Genomic DNA, 23468 nt, shown 5'->3' with positions numbered 1-23468 from the left:
TTCATTCTCAGGACAATTTTTGGAAGCCTGCAGGGAGCAATGTGTTTTTATGCAATATTATGCATATATTGCCCATTCAGAATAAATAAATTAATATGTAGTGGTTACATGAAAATTGAGGTGGAAATTAGAAGGACCCTGACTGCCCAAGATGTCTGTTTCAGGCCGTTTGTCTGAATTTGAGTTGAAATTGAAGGCAGAGATCAAATTTGACTAAGGAGTGTAAGGTATAGGCCATTTCACAACAGGATGTGTGTACATGTACTGTTTTTCAAGAGATAATGGTAGCTACTACTGCATTTTATGTCAGTCAATTCCTGATGCTTTGTATTTGGTGTTCTGAGAAAGTCTACCATGGTAGGCCTCTGAGAGAACTTATGCAGGTGACTTTATTTTTTCTGGATACTATCTAGGAAGAAGCAAAACTGCTGAGCTGCTCAGCACTGACAAGGCAAATGAATCTGAAGTCAAATAGATGCAACTGTGGAGTTAAGTCTTGAGTTATGCTATGGCTGACCGAGTTTTTAAGATTTCATTTCTGGACAAAGATGTGTTAATTCCCTCAGAAGACCTCCACAAGAAACACATATGCCTTAAGTCATCTATTAGGTGCCTACACATTTTGCCAGTAGCATGCACTTGCATCTAAATTTAAAACATGAAGTTAAGAACTCAAACTTGGTCACTCCCTAGGTTTTTATTCCCTAGCAATGGGACTAATGTATGGCATCAAACCTGTGATCCCTTATGTGCTGTTAAGCGTCAGAATCTCAAAGGACAGAATTAATTTTGTTACACATCTTCTAAGCCAACAACTTTATCATAACAGATTGAAATAGTCTGTTGCTGGAAGGAGACTATGCTATGCTAGGGAGGAGGAGAGGGACCTTTGACACAGAAAGGTCAAAGGAGAAGGAGATCCAAGACAACAATGAGAAAAGGAGCCATGCTATGGGTGCACAGGTTTAGGGCAAAATACTTCAAGTATCTATCTATCTATCTATCTATCTATCTATCTATCTCAGTTTTCTTAAATGTACAACACACCAGTTTTCAAGGGGATATTTTGAAGTCTGGAAACTTTAAGTTTTATTCTTCATAGCCCCACACTTTTATCTGTGAAACAAAAGAATTTGCATGATGGAATTTCCTTAGTGCCTTTTCTCATGATATCCAGACCATACATTCCTTAAATTGCAATAGGATTGGCTTTGCTGCTTGTGACCCTGGAAGACTTAACTTCCTCCTAATGAAGGAAGTTTGGCTCAAACAACTGCTTCAGGTCCTATTTAAGAAATAAAATAATAATAAAAAAATCTCCTCCCTGCCCTGTTCCTCTTGTTCAGGAAGCAGACCCAAATTATTTGTGAGTGTACATAGGACTGTGGATGTAGGACAATTACTTGTCAGTGTACATAGCACTTCAAGTGTACATAGGAGTCCATGGCAAACCAAGTTTTACTCTTAGGGCAGTGCTGAGTGCCATTTTTTGCTCCTGTTCTAGGGAGGAATGAAATTTTGGCTAGCTTATGTCCTCAAGTTTTTGGATTGTACCTGGTGAAGTTGGCTGTAGCCATGGTGCTTGCTGGCGGTGTACAGAGGACTGATGCTACTGGAACTCGAATCAGAGGTTAGTATTGTTTCTAATAGTATCATATCCTTTCTAACAGTTGTTCCCATCCCTGTCTTCACCCGCATCCCTCCCTCCTCCAAAATATAATCAGTAAGGTTTTGGAAGCATAATCATCCCATTTTCTTGAGTGAGAGCAATTTTTGATTAATGCTGAGTATTATTCCAGAATCTCAGACAAATAAAGTGGGTGTCTAGACTTCCTCTTTTTAATTTTTCCTAAATAAAACCCAGTAAAAGCAGGCGTTCAGGATTCCATTAGGTAGAATATTAAAGGCAGTTGTTTTAGATAAAACATAAACTCACTTTTTATTGTATAAGTGACGTTTTGAAATGATTTCTAGTAGAATATTCCCAGCAGTATTTGGCACCAAAGGATGAAATATTAATGTTTCCTTAATGTGGATCACTATAGTACACTGAAAGGAAAAATTAAAGGATTCATTTTACTTCCTATTGCCAGACTTTTCCATCTGTGATTGTCAGCACATCTCACTTAGTTCTGTTACTGTAAGTTATCTGCCTGCTGATTCTCCTTCTGTTGTTATTAGATGGCAAATATGCCATGTGCCAGGTGGTACACAGGTCATAATCTATGTAGGTCATAATAATTCTAAAATAGTATGTCTGTATATACAAATACAGGATTTTCTTAATGCTGCAGCAGCTAAACAAAGTTATAGACTTTATATTTGAATTGAAGTTGTATTTTGTAGAAGATAATTAAATAATTTTAGAGCACTTCAGTGAGATCACAGTAGCCAAATTATTTACTTCAGTAATTCATTGTTTTGAAATTACTAAGTTGTGTAACTTTTGGCAGTGTAGCAGAATTAGTTAGGAAAAACAACCTGCTGATTTTATTAGTCCTTTTTGCAATAGTTTAAGTAACTGAAGAGTGGAATGATGACTAAACCCTGGTATCCTTTTGTTTCATGTTTGAGAGTGAGTTGAGTCTGAGAAATGAATATTCTAAAATGTATGAACTTACATTATAAGAAGTATGTCAAATACCTGCTAATACTTTTAAAATATTTCATTGTAAATATTTGGTTTGGGTGCAGCAATGTGACTAGATGCTTTTATTAAACAATATATTTATCACACCCAATAAATAGTGCAGTCATAAACAGAATTACATATTGTAATGTATATGTAGTGCTAAATGTTAGGCGAATAATGAGAAGTATTATTTAATTCTGAGCATTATGTGTATAGCTTTCTCTGTGTATGAAACATCTACTGCTACATCAATGTTTTCCCCCCAAGGTGAATCGCATCTTTTGTTGGTTGGAGACCCAGGTACGGGGAAATCTCAGTTTCTCAAGTATGCAGTAAAGATCATACCACGCTCTGTGCTTACTGCAGGAATTGGATCTACAAGTGCAGGTATGTGCTGCTTCTTCAGCTGGAACACGACTTTTTCCACTCGAGTATGTTTATATAGGGGCTTTCTACATACATGAACGTATGTGCTGGCGTTGTTATGAGCACAGCTGAAGCAAGAACTGCTGTGGAGGCATGTGAGGCTTGACATGACTCTCTGCAGAAGGGCAGTCCTGCCCCTTCTGTATCAGCAGAGCACTGTGATGAGCTTCTAACAGGGAACCTTAAAAGCCTCATCCAGAGGCACCTCTCACTGCTTTGCTAGAAGAGGATGATCTGGACCTGTATTTTTAGTGTTCTTCCCAGCTATGACAAATATGATATCTTTCCAGAGCTCACACTGTGTGATGGGCTAGCATCATTTGGTTTCTCCTGAACAGACACTCTCCTCTCTTGTGTTCTTTTATATATTCTGGCTGGGTGCCAGTTTGATTTCTGCTTACTTTCTGGAAATTCACCCTTGTGCTGAGGAATTATTTCTGACTCATAAAGATGGTTTCAAGATGGTTTCAGAGAGCAAGTTGCTTTTTGATTTTTGGGTTTTTTTGTGTGTGTGTGTTAGATTTAGGTATGTCCCAGGTGGTTCTGAATGCCAGGTATCTTTAAAAATTCTTCTGGGAACAATGTGCAGGGTCAGATTACCTCTGTAAATTACTTTATTTGAGCAAATGACTATTTTATTAGTATATTTAAAATCATGAAATAATTAGGGACAAACCCCAGTGTTTCAGCTGGCATGTGTAACAAGTGTTTCTCAGGTAGTGCTGGTTTTCATTTTATGTCTGGGAAACAGCATTATTTAAATATGGGAAAACCAGAGAATAAATCTTTCCCAGTTCCGTAGCTATGTGTACATGTGTATATTGGGTCTTCTATAGCTGTGGAAGTGGAACATGATGTTGAAAATACACACTCTTAGGTGCGGGAAACTTGTTATGAAACACGTACGCCTCTGGTTTTCCATTCAAACTGTTGACAAATAGGTCTGGAGAGAAGCCAGAGAGAACATTTTGGCTCAGCATAACCTTTTCTCCACCTTTTGTTCTGTGTTAAGAACGGAGAACAGGCTGGATAATTTAAGTTTTGCTAGGGGACTGACAGTGACCTGGAGTGAAATTTTGCCATGCATTTCAATGTGACTTTGCCCACTTTTGTCAGTAGTAATCTCCCTGTGTCAGCTGCTCTTGGCCTCTGCTGTTGCCTTCTTCACCACGTCTCACTCCTGTGCTTCATTTTCCAAATGATCTAGTTTCCAGCTCAGCCATGATAGCTAGGTTCAAAGACACTTCCCTGAAAACCAATGTTGCAGTTTACAAGCTTACTGTGGTATGTGCCATAGAATCAGCTGTAATGATGTGTGGAGATGGAGTTTCATTTGGTGAAAGGATCATCTTGGGTCTTTAGATTATCTACATTTCACTTAAATATTGCTTGTATTTTAGAAAGCCTCTTGCTCTCCCAGCCACGCTCCCCTGAAATGTGACAGCAGGTGCACCAAATTTCCACCTTAAAATTCTTTAGGACCCTTATCACAAGTGAAACAAGCAAGAAATCTTATTAACCCTAGTTTAATTTCAAGGAACCTTTCCATTGCTAGAGCTGCTGGACTAAAGCATGAATTTCTAGCCCAGGAGTCTGGATGTAGTTTGAATTATTTTGCCTTCCCTGTGCAGAGTGTCTTACTAATATGTTTGTAACTGTACCTAACACTGCTTTTGTTAACTTGCTCTTCGTGCAGAAGCTCCAAATGATGAGTTTAGAGAACTACTAAATTGCTTTACTTTCCTTGTCATAATTGCACACTTCAAATTACCAGTTCTGCTTTCTCATGAGAGCACTAATGCACATTTTTCCCTCCAGTGTACAAAGACTAAATCCGTAAATTCCACTTTCAACTGGTTTCTTACTTTAGATAAAAAGCAGTCTGGATTGCAGTTTAATTGCTGGCTCTGGGACTACAGCCCACATAGGCCAAAAGACACACCTGAGATTTGGTAAACCCTGGAGAAGTGCTAAAAGCTGTCTTACATTTGGATTCCTCTTTTAGAGAAAACTGCTGATAGCTAACCAACCTTTGGTAAGATTTTGTGCATTAACACATCTTGTACCCTTTACCCATCCAGTACTGTTTTAGTACCCGAGCTATTTATCAACCACAGAATTAGAAATCTGCTTCCAAAACTGTCTAATCATATCACTTTTCCCTGGTTTTCTGTACAAGCGTTTATTTGTACCAGGACAGCATATTAGATCATTAACATTCTCCTTGTGCCAAAATGCCCGTTCTTTCCTGCTCTACCTTAGGTATCACATGCTTTGAAATCTACTATGATCCTTTGGGGCCCTGCAGTGTCATGTGCCTGCTGCAGCCCGTTACTCCATCCAGACGTAACTAACTGGAATTGCCACAGAATTTCAGAAAACAGCGACCTAACTCTGCACCTTGATTTGCTGTTGGGCCTCTGCTCCTTCAGTCCCCAGTGCTTTTTAAACAAAGCCTGTGCTTCATCAGGTGTGTTTTGCCTGATTCAGAGAGCATGACCCAGGCTAACACCCTGCCTTCTTGTTCTAGTGAACTGGTATGGAAGACCCATCTTTTTATCTCACCAACAGGCTCAAGTTGCCTGCTTGCTGCAAACAGCCCTTACAAATGACCAATAATCTATTCTCTATTTTGGAAAAAAACAACTTTACCTCCACTCTCTGGATAGTGTTTCTGAGTTTGTTTTATTAGGTTGCCTTTCTTGCGAACACTTAGTAGAAATTTTCTGTTGAGAGTTCTCTGCAAGTTTAGGACTTCTATGAGGAACTGAGGTTTGTTCCTCCCACAGCTCTTTAATGAAAGCTGGCAGCCAGAAGACCAGCCCACATTCAACAACTCAATGGCAAAAATTTATTTGACCGCTATAGGTTCTTGTAGCAAAATTCTGAGTTGCTGCAGTCTTGAAGATTGGTAGTAAGGGTTACCTTTTTCAGTGGAGTTTTGTAGAGCCACTGGAGAGGTTAAATTTCACCAGTCTCCATTATGATGGAGCTGGAACCTTTTGCCCCTTCAAACTCTGAGTGTCATAGTAATTCAGACTGAAGGTGATGCGTGAATAAAGCACAATGACTGTAAGATAGACAGGTTTTTTTCAAGTTAGACATAAAAAAACCCACCCATAGTTTTCATCTGTAACGTTACCTTGATGTATTTACCTTTTTCTACATGAGTAACCCCTGATAAGTATTATGACAATTTTCTAATGGAATCAAGTCTGTCTGTCTATCTGAGGTAAAAATACAGTGAGATGCATCACCAATCCTGTCAATAAAATCTGCAGCATTCCCTTGCATCTTGGTGGTGCCTGCAAGTAAAGTTTCGTGGGAAGGTGAACTCATCTTTGACCTTGAAACTGTAATGCTGTGCTGTCTGCACTAGCTGTTTATATGTCATGTGTACAGCCCTGCTGTTTCAAAATTTTCAGAGGTCAGGGACAAGTCTTTACAGAGATGCCTTATGTGCCCTGTATCTTTTAATACCACTAAGTTTGTGCTGTGGTATTGCCTGATGATCAGACCTGAAGCCTCTGGAGTACTGAAATTTGATCTCTCAAATTCCATGTCTCTGGAATGTGATTTTGCTAGGAAATATGATATTCAGAAGACAGTGTGTATGGACTGCTAAGATCTGGACAAAGTTGTAGAAGACCCGAGAGGCATCCAGTCTGTCAAAAAGCATAGGAAGACCATTTCTCTTGCAAAGATCATGAGGTGCTCTCGTGAGGCATGGTTGTTCTCCAGTTTTCACCAAGCACGGCAGGGTTATTCTTTTTCCTGTAATTGGTGGGTCAGCTGTATCTAAGATGTGTTAGTGTATCAGGTAAGGTGGTGCCAAATTCTACCATGGCATCATGCTGTCCAGTCTAGCTTGAAGTCTATTGCACCCGAGTTCACATGCACAGTTGACTTTTTTTCTCCTAAACAGAACAATAGATCTTCACTCTCTGATTTCTCTACATTAATTGGTTTGCTGGGTGACGCAGTTTTGCTGACTGTATTTTGTAGTTGATTCTGCAATAGCAGTAATACAGTTTGCTTCCATCGCTTTGTGGCATATGCTTCTAAGAAACCTTCATGCTACTGATGGTTACAGCTTGTACTTGATCATGTTTTCATTTGAATCTTCAATAGGTGCAAGGGTTTGAAATACTACCACAGTAGCCTTAGCTCAAGGCAGACTTCATTAGCCTGCTAATCGTTCAGCAGATGACTTATTTACATGCTTACATTTAAGAGGTATCTTAAATAGCTTTATAAACAGAACAATAAAGTGCATGAAAAATCTCAAAATGTCACTGTAGACCTTAAAGTTGCAATATAATTGAAAATAAAAAGATCTTAAAAGTTAATATAATTTCAGCTCTCAAGTGAAGCAACTGCTGGTTTGGGGGACCAGTTCTTAGTGTTAAGTCATACCGATATTAGAGTAGTAATAATTTTAAATTGCTAATCATATTTTAAACAATTACAGAGAGATTTTTAAGAGCATACCTTAGAATTAGGGTTCCAAATATTAATAGATTTCATCAATTCATTCAGCTACCATATGTACAGCTGAGTTTCCATACAAGAAAGAAACATGTGCATGTACATTCAGATCAGGTCATTCCTTTCTGATTTAAAAAAATGTACATGTTAGAAATGAAGACCATTTCACTAATGATGTGGAAAGACAGAATTTCTAACTGCTTGGGACATCTCCATCCCTATTAGAGAATGCAGAAAGAGAAGAAAAAGCGTTCTATTTTTATTCAGAGCTATACTGTCAGTCATCATGAAATCTACCTTTTCTTAAGGGCCTGGAACCTACAAGGTTTCGAATTTTGGGTGGTTACTAGTAACTAGCAGAACTATATTCCTGTAATCTGACATGACAGATTACAATTTTAAATGCACATACAGTCACAGTAAATGTATAAGGCTAATGAGCATTGGAAGGAATAACTAAATTATTAGTGTCATAATAATGTCTTAAGTCTTTACAATTTACTGCTTAGTTCTTTTTATCTTCAAGGATGCCTCAGGTAATAGGGATGTCTCAGTGCAAGAGCTTCAGGGCAGGCAGTGTATTCTTGAGTGTGTTATGCCTGCCACAACAGGGTTTGAATCTCGATTTATACCAGTGCATAGGATTGCCTTAAAGGGTAGAGAGAAAACAGAAAAGTTTTAAATTACAGATGTTTCAAAAAACTGAAAGCAAGCATCTAAACTCCTTATTACTAGTTAAAAAGACTACAAGAATAAAGCATACCTGAAAATAAACGTACCAACCAGCAGTTGTACATAACAATCTTGCAGAAGAGCATTTTTTGGATAACCATGCTATTCCTTTTGATGCTGAAATTTTCTAGTAATTGCTTGAATCCTTCCAACCAATTGTGTGTGCTATTAGGGTGGCTGAAAAAGGTTCTTTCCTGAGATACCCACCCAAATCCACATGAAACACTGTCCTTAACAAACTACAGTTTGACTAAACAGCAGCAGCAGGAGATAAAAAAAAATCCTAAAATCCAAGATAGCAGATGGTAAATCTCAAATTGCATGCTTTAAGTAACAAGTATGTGCCTTGAAAGGAAAAGAAGCTTGCACCTAAAATTATACTGTGCTGTCTGCTTTCACAGCAAGAGGACAATTTTGGACTTTTTTTTTTTTTTTTTTAAGAGATACTTTTTTCTTTGCACTTCATCTAATGACAGTTTTGTTCTTAAGCTGCTATTAAAGGGCACTTTATATTTGGCAATCTGGATATCAGAGATGAGGACATGGCATTATTCCTTCATTTTGCCCGAATGTTTTAACTTTCAGTTTTTTAGCTTTCAATAGTGCTTACAAAGTAAAGGGGGAGGGGAGCATATGCATACTTTAATCAAGTTTGGTTTAGACCACATAGAATAACACATTAGAGAAAAAAGGCAATTACTTAAAAATAGTTGTATTTATATTCCACAATTTGCTCAAATACTGTTTGTTTGGTTTTTGGTTTTTTTTTTGTTTGTTTGTTTTTTTATAAACTTTCTACAGGATGTTTTAAAACAAGTTCTTCACATTGCTTGTCAACTATGTACTTATGGAATTTGAGGGAAATAGTTCTGGTTGTTTTTACAGTTTAACACATGTACAGTACCAAAATGATGGTGGTTAGTCACATGCAGTCCATATGAGATTCTAACATAACATTTAATGAATTTTCTGATGTTGACCACCCCTTTGATGCTGAAGGTAATGCATCTGTAGAAAGCAGTGACTGTAGATTTGGGTTACTGCTCTCTGCGTCTTCCAGTTTTTCAGTGTTGTCCTCCCAATTAATGTGGAATCTTGTGACTCTGGGATTAGATGCCAAAATATTCCTTTGAAGCTAGGAGAGAAGAAAATACATGGATTATGTAATGTATACATCTCTAGAGTTCACATGCATATAGATTTTCTTCCTTTTACTCCCCATAGCCCTGTATGTGTAAAACAATTTGTTTAAAAAGGTAATTCATATAAATGTGAATCTATAGCTACTATCTACGGATCAGAAACATGCTTACAGAAATGCACCACTCGTTCATTTACTCTAATATCCTACTCGGCAAAATAACTGCTTTCTTGAGAGGATATTTTTGGTAACTGTTCCATGAGTTCAAGGCTGTACGAGAACTCTGCAAGTGAAGTGCAAGTGTTTATTATTTTAGCCAGCTTTTAGTAAAGCAAATTGCTACCCACACAAAGATTTTGCAAACCACAGTACATCATAAAATTTTTGCATCAACTTTATGGTGTTTGCAATAATTGTATCAATTCCATCAACTGTCTGTCTTCATTTAAGAGTACAACCTATCCTTACATTACATTACCATGCTTTAGATTGATTTCACTAACTGAATTTTAATTTGTCTACTGAAGTTTTAAAGTAAAAACATTACTTAGATTTGGAAGGTATTAGTATTGTGGCCTAGACATTAGTCATATATTTTAGTCTCATGGCTGGCCTTCACTTTCCTTTGAAAACATGTTGTATTTGTTTATGTATGCAGCAAAAAAAGAAAATGCTCACTTTTTCTTAATCTTTCACCGTTTTCAAGACAATACATAGTTAAGTGGAGGATGGCAACTTACCGCCATTGGCCACTCATAATGAAAGTTAAGACTGATCACAGGAAAAGTTTGCTTTGGTAGTAATGCTGATTTTGTTCTCCAAGGAAGTGCACTCTCATGAAATATTTCCCAACCCCTTATGCAAACTAACAAGACCATTTATTTTTTTGAAGCTAGTAGGGTCTATTACCCATCAATCAATCAATTTAATAACCTTCTACTTGTATGTTTAAATTCTGTCCCAAAGTCGTATAAAAAGTCCTTACTGCAAATACATGATAGCTTTTGCTGTTATTTTTCAAAGAAGGAGAGCTAGCTTTTTATATAAGCAGAGAATTAAGACAACTAGTTCTAGGCATTTCTAAATTCAAGTGCTTAAAGAAAGTCAACATTCTGACATTCACCCCCAAAATAACAAATAAGTATATGTTTTAAATGCAAGAAAAAAGAAAGGAACAGATTATAAGTTTAAGAATCCTCAAATTAACCACAATTTTGAATTTTGAGAACATACTGAGCGTCTGATCCCTGAAAATTAAGTTAAGCGTAGAAAATCATTAGCGACTTCTAAAAACCAGTTTACATACCAATTCAGTTTAGTTACATTTGAAGATCAGTTTCAGGGACTATGGGGATTATCTCTGTACTAGTCATTACAGTACATGCATTATCCCATTTATTTCTTCATATATCCAGTCACATAATTCATGCAAACTTAATAAATAACAAAATTTTCACCATCACACAACTTTGGAACATAAGTGTGTACACTATATGTCAGCTTACATAAAGAGAAAACCCAACTCCACAAAATGTTCCATGAAAACAAACCCGGATGCTGCGTAGAACCTTGTTGGTTTGTACAGTCTGCCTCAGGAGAGTATTTCACAGGATTTTAACTAGGTTTTGATGTTTAATTGATTCTTCTCCTCAAGATGTTAGGTTGCAAATAATTTTATTTCACATCACCTTTTAATTCTAGTCTTGGTCTTGGTTTAATTTTTACCAAGAAGGATATATATATTTTTAAACTTAATCTGTGTACTTCCTTGGTCAAGTTGTACATTGATCGGATAATCATCCAACCTGCTCTTACCAGGTTACCCATCATCTTTAATTTTGTACGCAACTTTTTCTTCAGTTTGTTTGTTACTGTTTTGCAGAAACTGCAGCTCTAACACTAGAACAGCTGGATAAAAACTGTGTTAAATTAATACCAAAGCTTAGTTCCAGGTTGACTGTCCTAGAAAAAACACATTATTCTGCTTTTCTGAAGAACAGAGCCACTTTGTCAACAGTGCTGCAGGTAGAGGAAACCCAACAGTTTATTTCATACGGACAGTGTAAAATAATAATGAAGTCCAGCTAAGGCTTCAAGCTGGTAGAAACCATTGCAGGTTTCTCAGTGTTCTCTGAATTTATGGCAACTACATGGCACTTGTAATTTGTCCACCCCAGGTCTCTCCCATTACTTGATGCCTTGTTCCACACACTTTATGGAATCACTTGGGGTTTGGTTTTGTTTCTTAAAAACCTCTTTCTATAAGCGTACCTTTGACATAGGACTAGAACAAAACGTGCCTTACCTTAGAAAAATCTGGCTTTACTGGTGGATTCTCTCTCAGTTCTGTTTCGGTATATTCATTGTTTACATAGTAGCCGACTCTAATAAATTCTTGACCTCGATAGGTGCATGTAATTAGCACAACTGTTACACCTACTGCATCTGCATCTGGAATAAGCCCTGGGTTAGGTGCATCAGCCTAAATATGAAAGGAAAAGAAGGGATTAAAATTGATACCACATGACAATCTAGCAGGGGAATCTTAAGTAGCATGTCTTTAGCAGCCGAGTAGTGACTATTTAAAATTGTTCTTCAAGTTAACCAGAAAATATACCTGCCTTCACAACAATATCAACCCTGATTTTAGGACACTATCCTCTAGAGACAGAATTACTTAGAATACAATAATATGTGTGCTGACATTTCTCATGGGTGATTAGACAGCTTTGATCCAAAACTGCTTTTAAATATATGATCAGCTGAACTGTTGTTCGAGCAAGTGTACTAACATCCCTCCAGTCCTACAATGCCATTGTTCTCTAGCCCACCTTGGTATTAGTAGGGGGGGTGGGGTGGGGTGTGGTTTTTGGTGTTTTTTTTAACCTGAGGTTGAATTGGTCTGTATTTGTGTTCTTAATAAGACTAAGCCCTTAAAAATACAGACTGCAATTTATACTTCAGCAAGAGCAGGGACAGGCTACAGTGAGGTTTGAGCTGTCCCACAGATTTCTAGAAAAGGAATAAACTACTCTCTTGCCTCCTTCCACATGCCTACATTTGTTAAAATGTATGCAGTTAAATGTATCATTGCTCTAAGACATCCAACATATTTTCGGCCAGGATGCAATCCTAATTAATAGGCAACTCTTATAATCTTCTTCAATGTCCTTACTTACCATGGCTCTGCAGTTATTAATAATCAATAAAATTTGCCTCGTAAAACGTGGCTCACGTAAGTCCCTTGAAATGCTTCCTAACTACACATTTACTGATAAAATGTGATGCTTCATTCTGCTGTAGGATTTAAACTAACAGCAATCTAAGCATAAATGAAGCAGCTTCATATTTACAATTTTACATGAAGGTCTGAAGCCAACAACGAACACCTGTGTTGCGAGTACAAGTTGGCATTAACAATGTATGTTAGAATGGTTCAGGTGTTCTTGCCTAAGGACCAAGGACAAATGGGATTAATTCCTGCTGTCCCTCTCATCCCTACTTCTCTGTAGTATTTATACACTTCAGCACTCTGAAATTTGGGAGCTAGTGGTCATGCAGCTTTGGCTTCTGCTCCTTAGCTACTTCAATTCTAAGCCTTCAAACCAGTCTGGCTTTTTATAGGAAGCTGTAGGCACTTTGCAGAAGAATTAGATGAGTCAGACCTCTCAGGTACAAATACACCAGGGGGGAGAGAAGCAACCAGAGAATCAGATAGAACACAACTTCCTCCAGGCCTGAAGGGAACAGAAGATGACCAATTCACTTTACAACTCACACAGAAGGGAAAAGATGACCAAGGAATAGGACAAGTGTATAAGCTTGAAGAAGTCACAAGAACTGCCAATACAGATGAAATCACTACTTTAATTCAGTAGTCTTGTTCTAACAGTGCCCAGGACCATTTGATTACTTTAAATTCCACACTGGGCAGTTATAGACTAATATATTGCAAAAGGATGCTGTTCATTTAACCTCCAGTGAAACTCAACTCACACCCTAATGTGGGATTTTAGTTCTTCTAGGCTCCCATTGTCATTTTGTGTCCTGCAATATCCTATGATACAGTTGTGAACCGAAGGAAATACTCTGTTTTAATCCTACTTAACACTAAAGCATTGTTTTGCTGAGTGGAAAAGACACTGAACACTGTGTAAAACCACTTTCTTTTCTCAAATTTTGAGCTTCCTGCCTTGGATTGTCAAACCTCTTAATTGCCTGGGAAACAAATCATACACAGGTGGAAGAAAAAAAAAAGAAGAGCTTAGTGTGATCAAGTGATAAGGGAGCAGCTGCAAACAGATACTTTGGGTAGGCTAAAAGAGGCAGTAGATTAACTTTGAAGTAAAAATCACTATCTTAATATGCCATTCTTATGCTAGAAATTACTTAAGAATTTTATGAAATCACTCAATGTATATGTTGTCTTGAATTATCTTGCTTTTCCATATGATACATTTATTCACATAGCTATTACTGCAGAGTAGGTAGCTAAGGTCATATCCCCACTTAAAGATAGTAAATTATTTATGTGCTTATATTCTCAAAAAGAAGTTTCTGTGAATTTATTATAAATCCCCAAGTGCACAGAGAGAAGGAATCAGGTTTCACTACTTATATATCTTGGTATTTAGAACCAAACAGGCCAAGCTGTGGGCCTTTAATTTTGAAACCTTCTTAAATGTTAAAAAAAAAAAAAGGCCAATTGCGTAAATCTGAAAAGCACAATAGTTTTCCATCTTTCAGTATGTAAGGCTGACTTCCCAACCTGATACACAGCTTCTTTTCAACAAAGGTAACTTTATCATCCTTGGTATTTTATCTGTGTGGTACTCCATTTTACTTGCTATTTCAGCCATTTTCCTATTTAGAAAAATCTACAGCATATTATTAGCTGAAAATGTTATACACCTCCACAAAGGTCCTTTCAATGTGGTGTCCCTAGTGAACACAGTCTCTTTTCTTTATATTATATGCCTCCTGCAGTTCTGTGCTTTGCCCCATTCTGGCCTTCCCTTGCTAGTTCTCTCCATCTCCCAGGCTGCTTCAGTGTGGTGAATAAAATAGCTTCAGTCATCAGCAAAGGCTTATTGAAGCACTTTGGGTTTTGGTGGTCTGCTGTGTACACGTTAGCCAAGTCCTACCCTCACCTGAAATCCAATGCTTTTGAAGTCTAATATACTTCGACCAACGGTACTTCCATAAGAAATGGAATTTATTATAACACAGGAGTACTGACTCTTTTACAGGACCTATTCCAATCTAAGCAAAATTAGCTACTAATTTAGCTGTAGTGTCAGTTATAACCAGGATACAATTGATGAGTCCATCCTACAGAAACTGCAAGACCAGTAAATTTAATTTTCAAGGCCTTCCTAACCATACAGCCAAAACATGCCTTTTCAGACACCTGCATCCTGCTCCTTCCCATCACCATGAACAATGAATCTTTGTAACTTAACAGAGAACAGTGCATCTTTTAAATTAGAAATGTAAACGGCAGCCAATTTCTCTGGATATAGTGCTACAAGGTAGCCCCTTTGAGGACAACAGGGGATCATCTATTTCTGACTAATTAATGCCGTAAGGTGTAATAGCTCGAGAATGGAAGAACTGTTTTATTTGTAGTGTGGAAGAATTAGGCCCAGCTTCAAAACCAAACAGAAATGTTTCAAAACTAATTTGCACATATGTGGTTGATAAATGTAACCTCCAGCCTAATCTTATTCCTTTAGCCTGTCCTGTAAGAAAAAAAAAAAAGTGTCCTGGAACTTACAGGATTAATCAAGATGCCTCACAAATTTTGGTATTATTTTAACAGTTACAGTAAGTGTGAGAAATAAGCAAGTGTACTCGTTAGCACTTTTTTTTTTTAAATGCTCATACTCCAGCGTGCAATTGCCATTAAATGGTTAAGTGAATTTATAGTATTTGGGAAAGTAGCATGGTTCTTATACAATAAGACACACTCAGTTTCAGTCCAATTCTTCTGCTGATGGATTTTACTCTCCGTTTACAAGACAAATACTAGTATTTGATAAATAGAGAAAAAAGTGAGCTAAATCATAGTTTTGATTCAAAAAAAAAGAAACAAACCCCCAAAAACTTCTGTAAGACTTTAGGCAAGTTTGCTTTAGGTCCCCCCCCCCCCCCACACCCCCCTTGCTGACTTTAAATGGAAACCAGAATAGGCTAGTAAGCCATCTTAGCTCTGTTCTTTGCCTGTTTTCCTTCCCGTAATTATTCCTTCTTAGTAACTTTCAGCTTTAACAGCAGTATTTTATAGGACTGTCACATGCTCCAGAGTTTGTTGGACACTCTTGATCTACACACTTGCGTCCCAAATGCCTGCTATCTACCATTGGAATTCTGTCTTACTTTATAAATTGCTGTATTTTGTTGTGATTTAGCATGCTTAGCCAAACATCACAGTTGAACATCTATCCTGCCAAGCAGAAATGAACTCTTGACTGTTCTGGCAGAGTTTTACAATGAATTTCTTGGCCTGATCTTCTGAAGACGTTGTCTACATTAACCTAGTGCTCCTGATTGTCTGAAACTGCCACCAACTGCAGCAGAGTTAAGCCTGATGGTGCTAGTGTAAACCAGGTGACTGGCACTCTTGATTACCGAGTGATCTAGAATATATTTATAAACCAGACTGGTCAAAATTATCAGTAGCTACAGGAACAGTGCTTCTATCATTATGTCTAATTATTGATACCACAAGTGAAAATATTACCATGGAGATACCAGGGGCAAGAAATATCAGCTCATGAACAGACTTTAAAGGAGGGCATATCATACCTGAAGAGCTGACTGAAATATTTTTCTAGCTTACCATTATTTTTCAAGCGCCTCTTAGTTTGATACTGTCATCTTTAAACTAATTAACACAACCCTTTTAGAAACAGTTAAATCAAACTTACCTGAAATACAAACATGTGTCTGCCCGCAGGAACAGGTCCTACTAAAACAGAGTCTAACACCTGATCATACTCTTCACTTTCAGCTGAACCCACATAAATTATTTTCCATTCCAGATCTACAGCAAAACAAAAATAAATTAAAAAAACACAAACATTACTTATCATTACAGTTAAGGGTCTTCCACTCCTGCCTACCTACAGTTTTGCATAGCCTGAAATTGCTTCTTTAGCAATGGGCCTAAAATAACAAGGACCTGTCTTCATTGGGGAAATTTATTGATGCCTGCCCCAGTCCTTGTGAACCAGACCCTCCCACCATCTCTCTCTAGTCGGTCTGTACCACAGGAATCCCTCTATTTTCATAGGTTAATTTTCAAATTTTATACAGAGGACAGGGCCCCTTTACTTGTTGGGAGCTGTGTTCAGCATTTTCTCCATCTGTTGGAATGGCTGCAGCACAGGGACGATGCCCATATATGCCTAGAACTCATCGCACACCTTGAATACTGACTCACCTCCCGAAAAGAAATTCCCACCTTGCACATACACACCTCACAGCTTAAATTACACAGATCATGGAAGGTAGTTAATTGAATAAGAAAACCCATTGTGTAAGCACCAGGCACACTAACTGTATGCCCCCATTCCTTCACATGTAACTGGTGCAACCCGAGAAGCATGTAAAATTGTGATAGCGTGATTAGATCACATTCTCATTGAAGATATTGGTGCTCGGATTTTAGCCACATCCTGAAATGGAACTACAGGCAAAAAAATTTAAACATAGCATTTTGCTTCTTAAAATAATGCACCAAAATAAAACATTTCTTACAACTCAGTTTTTTTGTAACTCACCCTCTCTACCACAGGTGTTTGAAAGTTGAAACTGCAAATTAGCACACATTAGCTCTTCCTGGGGCAGCTTTTCACTTTCACTTTTTGATTCAAAAACACATGCATAAAGACACATACAGAACTAACCTTAAAAGCGATCTTTTTGGTTTTTTAAACAAGAGGGAAAAAAGATCACCATTATGGAAAACTATGACTAACTTTTTTTTTTTTTTTTAGTTCAGCAAGACTGGTGCTTCAAAACTGTACCTTAAAAACTTATATGGTATATTTCATATTTTTTTTCCTTATGAACAGTGCCCTTATTGTCTATGCAAAAGCACAAACCTGTACCCTATTACATCTACTTTATTACTGTGCTTTGCAAAATCCAGAGGTCTACATTATGGCTTCTTGGTGCAGGAATGGAACTTAAGCATAGAAAAAACTTAGTACTGTAACAGAAACTGGCTGCCTTAGGATTGCAACTCTCTTTCCTCATTAATGAATTCTTCTTGCTTACCATGTTTAGCATCAATGCAGGTTCAGGGGGTTTAAGTAACATAGTTTACAGGGCTTAGAAAGGGATTTTACTCCTCAATTGGCCAGGTGCTGTATCAGAGGTTTTAGTCACCTTTTAAGCATGTAGTACTAGTTACTGCCAGTACTGCAGGCTATTGATCCAGGACAATTAAGAACCTCTTTTGTCAGCATCTGAGTGTAAGTTACTACTTAGAAGTGAGGACTTTTAGGCTAAACTACTTAAGATTATCACACCATCCTGTGCCATTATTCTAGGAGAACAGTATGAAGTTCAGTCTAAACCAGTAGTATTTATTACCAAAAAATGGACTTTTAAAATTAAGTTTTAGATTATACACTTAACAGGTTGATCCAAGTGCTGTTTAGGTTATCTTGCTACAGAGTAACAACTTAAAAAAAACCACAAGAGGGCTGGAGTTAATGAATTTAACATCAGTGGTGCGCAGGACTGGCTGAAGAGAAAACAGCACAGTAGATAGACATATTAGCACGTGAAAGCTAAGGTAACGACAGCAAATTTTTCATCAAGTGTAGGAAGGCTATGCTTAATCTTATTTTTAAATGCGAAAGATAGCAGTGCTCCTCCTGAATACATCCTGTAGTCTAACTTGCATTTAGGTGGGGGAAGGGAACTGAGAATTTTGCATTAGACCATCTATAATTCTTCTCATCCCGATTGTCCCGGATTAACTCTCACGTAAATCCAGAGAGCGAGGAGCGCGCCACGTACAGCCGCGCACAACGGGAAGGAAAGGCGCGACGCCTCGTGCCGAGCCCCTTCGACGGGCACCGCCGCCGTCGAGGGCTCCGACGCCACGTCTCAGACGAGGCCAGGCTGACTGGAGAGATCCACTCAGCGACCTGGCGACGGGCACAGAGCGCAGCCTGCTACGGGCAGCTCCAGCTAACGCCTCGGTCAGTTGTGGAAGGGTAGGAGACTAATGGCAGAGGCCTGGAGGAAACCCCAGGCTCGGAGGAGACTGCCTGCCTGCCTCTGAACTTCCCGCCAGCGCGACCGTCCCTCCCAGCGGCGGTGGCGTAGAGCAAGCCAAGCCACCCGCGCTGTCCCCAGGCTGCCGGCACGCACGAGTAAAAACAAACAAAAAAAAAACCCAAAAAACTGCTAGCGGAGCAGGCAGGGTGAGGCAAGTTTAACCGCAGCGACAGAGAGCCTGCCAGGCGTTATCGCCCGCCGATTCCGGTTCGCCTTTCGCCTTTCCCTCGCCCCTCAGGCCGCTGGCGAGCAGGCGGCGCCGGTCTCCGCCGGGGGCCAGGCGGCTGTCCCTCTTTCCGCTCACAGGCAGCCCCAGCCGAGCGGCCTCCCTCCTCCTCCACCTCCTCGGAGGGGCAGCCGCTCACCCGAGCTGCCGGCGGGCAGGAGCTCCCCGCTTCCCTTCCTCGCCCTGAGCCGCGGGGCGTTCAAAACTCCCGCCCGAGGGGCGACGCGCGGCCTCTCGGGGCGACTCCCGCAGAGAGCCGCGGCGCGGCCTGCCGGCGGCCCGGCGGGCGGCGCTGCGGAGCTCCGGCGAGGCGAAAGGCGGTTCGCGGCCCGCCCGGCTGAGGGGAAGGCGGGAGCCCGCCGGCGCGGCGCGCCCCTCGGCGGGGAGCTCGGCCGGCGACCCCCGACTCAAGAGAAGGGAGGGGGTGAAGGGGGGGAGGTCCCCGCGGGGCGGCTGCAGGGCGGCGGCGGCGGCGCCGGGGCCACCCCGCCCCCGGCGGCTGCCGGTAACTTTCGAGTGACTTCCAAAAATAGTGGCTTGGCGGCCGGCCCCCCTCCCCCCACCGGCAGGGCTCCCGCAGCCGCCGCGCCGCCGGCCTCGCGTACCCACCGCGCCGCACCCCGCCGCGGCAGGCAGCCGGGGGCGAGCCCGCCCGGCCCTGCCTCCCGCAGCGATTTTTTTTTTTTAATTTTTTTTTTTTTATCCCTTTCTAAGTCTTAAAATGGAGCACGAGGCCAACGAAACGCCGGCCGCGGAGTTTTCCGCGCTCCGAGGAACGCCTGGGCGTAGGGACGCCGGCCGCGCAACAGCCCGTCTCCCCGCGGGGATGCGCGGTAGCCGAGCCCGGTTAACCCTCACCCCCTCCACACACACACACCCCCCCCCGCCGCCTCCCCACGCACACACAAAGCTGGCAACATGGCTACCACCACTCAAACAAGTTCCTCGCAACTTGAAGCTAGCCTCGCCGATGGCTCGGCGGGGAGAACCGGCCCCGGTTCGGCGGCCAGGGCGGGCGAACGCCGCCAACTTTCCCCGTCGGGCTGGGCGAGAGCGGTTTTTCCGCCGGCGGCTCGGGCGCCGGCGAGCACATCCCTTCGCCTCGGCACGGCGATGCGGTGAAGGAGAAACTGTTAAATTGTAGGAGCAGGCCTGTGCAAAGTTTAAGCCTTAAAAGCCTTGAAACTAAGAGCCCGGGGTTACAAAATCCGTATCGGGAAAAAATCTACTCACCTTCCGACAGGTCCTCTATGCACTCAAATGTGATTTCGAATTGGAAAGGATTGTAGAAAGGAGAAGGATTATCCAACACCACTACATTGTTCACCTGAACCTTTGCCATATTTTGAAAAAAACACAAACAATAGGAAGAGCGTGTTAACGCAGCACAGTAAAGTCCCGTGTGTTGGTTTTTGGCGACGCACAAGCCCCCGTGCCAGCGTCTGAGCGAGGCCGCAGAGCTGCGACTTGCAGAAACTTTTTTTTTTTCCCCCCTTTTATTTACACCAGGCACACTCCACACTGTTCGCAGCTTTCCTATTTCACTAAACTACAGCCCATTCTGCCCTGCTCGCCGCCAGCGCCCGCCCGGATTGGCCGCACGCCGGCCTAGGGCCCTCCTCCCCGAACGCGGCCGCCGAGCGGCAGCAAGATGGGCTCCGCCGCTCCCGCTCCACCGACGGCGCCTGGCCGCGGCGCCCCCGCCCGGCCCGAGCTGGAAACGGGCTGCCAACGGCCGGGGCGGGGCCGAGGCCGGGCGGGCGGGCGGGAGCCCCCGCCTCCGGAGGGCTTCGCCCCTCTTTTGGCCGTGGGGCTGCAGCCATGTGCCGTGGGGGGGTCTAGTTGGGGAGGAGGGGGGAGTTAGGCTTTTTGTGGTTTGGTTTTGTTTTGTTTTTTTTTTTCTTTTGCTGCGGACAAGGGTGGTCGGGGTGAGGCGGTTTCGCTGGGGCTGGGTGCTGATGGGGTCCCGGGTGTCAGGGCCAGCCTGGCTCGGGGTTGCGATGGGGTATTGGGCTCACAAGAGGCCAACCCTACCGGGGAGCCGCACCGTCCCCCCCAGTCAGCCCCACGGCACTGAGGTCTTGGCCAAAGGCAGCACATCAACAGGGAGCCTGGCCGGTGCCTCGCTGGCTGGGGTGCTCCCCGAATAAAGGGTGGTTTGCCGGCGGGGTGCTGACAGGCTGTGCGCCCAGGCCCGAACTCTGCCACGAATCCGCCTCGCTGCTCCTAGAGAGGCGGCGTGCAGAGGGATCGGAGTGTGTCTTTTACACAGCCCTGCTGTCAAGAAGCTATCCCATTCCTCTCTTTGTAAAGAAGGCCCTCGGTATCGGGCTGTGAAACAGCACGTGTCCCTCTGCAGCAGCAGGTAGCCCAGAGAGGAGGCCATCTTGTGCAGCTGCAAGAGGCCTGGAGAGGAGGCCATCTTGTGTGGCAGCAGGAGGACCAGAGAGGAGGCCATCTTGTGGCTGCCGCACACCAGGGATAGGGAGGAGCGACATAGCACTGTAGCGCTAGTTTACGTGCTCGGGGCTTGGGGGCTGCGAGTTGGGTGTACCCCTCACTACAACAGGAGATTCTCTGTGGAAATAAAATACACAGCCAGGCTCTAGCAATGTCTGCAGGTCAGCCCTGGAATGCGGTGAAGTTATGCACAACGGGAAGGCATGTAGGAGCCATCTTCCCACCTGCGTGGAAAGGCCAAGCCCTGCTGGAAGGAGCAGAGTGCTGCCAGATCTGCAGCAGGCGAGAGCGCAGCGCCGAGGCACGGAGGCCCTTGGCCTTCAGCAAATCTCCAAGCCTGTGCAAGGTTTGGAAAGTAGGTGACACTTTTGGTTTGTATTTTCAAAGCAATGTCATCGTCTGATACTTGCCTGATGTGTTGCTCGCTCCACTTTTTAATAGCATTTTCCACATGTCTGACACAAGGCTAGAGGTTATTTTGCTTTTTTATAATTCTGCCATATGATCGACTGCCCAAGTTGTTCAGTGCAGAGTCCAGGAAACCAGGAAAGATTGGACACAATGGAGCATATTCCTCACAACAAACTAAAGTACACGTTATGTTAACAGGAAACATATATTTCCAATACATTTTTACTGGCCATTTGGGAAAAAGTGGCTGCTGTGGTGGGCTGACAGCGAGAAGAAGGCCTCAGCAGCCTCTCCTACCTTAACCAAGGGAAGTTGAGGGGGGATTCTTGGGCACATTTTGCTGTAGCATTCCAGGAGATTTTAGGCTGGTAGCAGCTTGTCATCTACTAGGATATTTTGAGCTGAACACTGGAGAGAAAAAGGAGGTCTAAAGACCAAGAAGAATCTGGGAAATAGGGAATAGAAGGTTTGAAGGGAGCTGCACGTACTTGATAATGAGTGGCTGTTTTCACAGTTGCACAGTTTCTGACCTGCCATGCTCCCAGTGTTGAATCATGTGTAGATTTACTGGGAACCTCCCCCCCCACCATTTCATCTTTGGGCATCTTTGGATTTTCCTTTTTGCTTAATGCTTAGAGGAACTCAAAATCTCATAAAGAAATTTAATTGCCTTAGTTTAAGGTGAGAATTTGTATCTGCTTCCTGGTGCCAGGAGTTAAAAGACACTTGAAATAATAAGGGTTTTTTTCCCAAACTTTGTTTTGTAGCTCCAAAATTTTTGTCTGTTTTAGTAGTTGATGGGGAGGAGGAGCTGAATGGGTCCATTCCATAATTTTGCAATCTTTGCATTTGCCCTAATTTTCAATTTAATATGGTAGATTTAGTCTTCTTACCCTAATCTCTTTTGTTCAATTAATAAAATGTCCCAAACGAAGTCACTATCAAACATGGGAAGCTTAACAGAATCTGCTCCGCAGATCCAGGCTAACCTGCTGAACACTAGTGGGACTTCTTGCCAGTAGGTGTAAAGCGAGTCCCATGGCAGAAGTATGTGATGGAGCTAACCTGCTGTTTTGCCTTCTGTCCTTGGCACAAGCCAGTGCACCAGATCCCTTCTTTTCACTCACGTGCACTCCTGTGTTTTAAGAAAAAGACTGACTGAAGTAATTGATTTTTCAGGTTTGACAGTGACTGCTGTGAAGGACTTTGGGGAGTGGAACTTGGAAGCTGGAGCACTGGTGCTTGCAGATGGAGGCCTTTGTTGCATTGATGAGTTCAATAGTATTAAAGAACATGACAGAACCAGTATTCATGAAGCAATGGAGCAACAAACCATCAGTGTTGCAAAGGCAGGGTAAGTGGCATGTTAACGTAGATGATAAAGCAATGTAAGATGTTAATCTTGTAGGTACAAGTTGGAGGGAGGTTTGTCATGCTGATTAAATGTGTCTGTTTTCTTTGCTGTACTTAACAGTTTTGTTCTCAGCAGTACTCTTAAACTACATGAGTCAGCTTTTCAAAAGACAGTGCACTGGACCAGAGGTTGCCAGCAATGTAGGCCAGGGCACTTTCCTAAGAAGACTTGGTATTCTTTTTCTTGTCCTTTGCTGTGAGTGGTCATAATAACATATGTGAAATGAGGAACTTTGTGAATT

The 23468-nt window shown here is 41.7% G+C and overlaps 2 protein-coding genes across 2 annotated transcripts in view; one reads left to right on the top strand and one right to left on the bottom strand.

The window, feature by feature from the left end:
• The window catches only part of MCM9 (minichromosome maintenance 9 homologous recombination repair factor), a 49417-nt gene that overhangs the window by 12122 nt on the left and 13827 nt on the right, over window positions 1-23468 (top strand). Inside the window, exons 6-8 of the mRNA XM_075046397.1 lie at window positions 1505-1630; window positions 2900-3019; window positions 22993-23167. Of these exons, the coding sequence (XP_074902498.1) occupies window positions 1505-1630; window positions 2900-3019; window positions 22993-23167 (421 nt within the window). The remainder of the gene's footprint in view (window positions 1-1504; window positions 1631-2899; window positions 3020-22992; window positions 23168-23468) is intronic.
• Window positions 8975-20604, bottom strand: ASF1A (anti-silencing function 1A histone chaperone). The gene is made up of 4 exons (XM_075046840.1): window positions 20176-20604; window positions 16349-16464; window positions 11725-11901; window positions 8975-9413 (listed from the first exon to the last, which is right to left on the bottom strand). Exons 1-4 carry the CDS (start codon window positions 20282-20284, stop codon window positions 9201-9203), a joined length of 615 nt encoding a protein of 204 aa, XP_074902941.1. The 5' UTR covers window positions 20285-20604; the 3' UTR covers window positions 8975-9200.

This window comes from Buteo buteo, chromosome 15, assembly GCF_964188355.1.
Source record: "Buteo buteo chromosome 15, bButBut1.hap1.1, whole genome shotgun sequence".
Taxonomy (NCBI): Eukaryota; Metazoa; Chordata; class Aves; order Accipitriformes; family Accipitridae; genus Buteo; species Buteo buteo.
The sequence above is the reverse complement of the archived record's forward strand: the minus strand, read 5'-3'. Positions and strand labels throughout refer to the sequence as shown.

Excerpts from the sequence above, each read along its gene's own strand:
- ASF1A (XM_075046840.1), bottom strand. The coding sequence starts at position 20,284 with ATGGCAAAGGTTCAGGTGAACAATGTAGTGGTGTTGGATAATCCTTCT. Across the intron at positions 16,465-20,175 it reads CATAGAGGACCTGTCGGAAG|ATCTGGAATGGAAAATAATT; the intron begins GTGAGTAGATTT and ends GTTTTGCTGTAG. Across the intron at positions 9,414-11,724 it reads TAAAGCCAGATTTTTCTAAG|CTTCAAAGGAATATTTTGGC; the intron begins GTAAGGCACGTT and ends CTTCTCTCCTAG.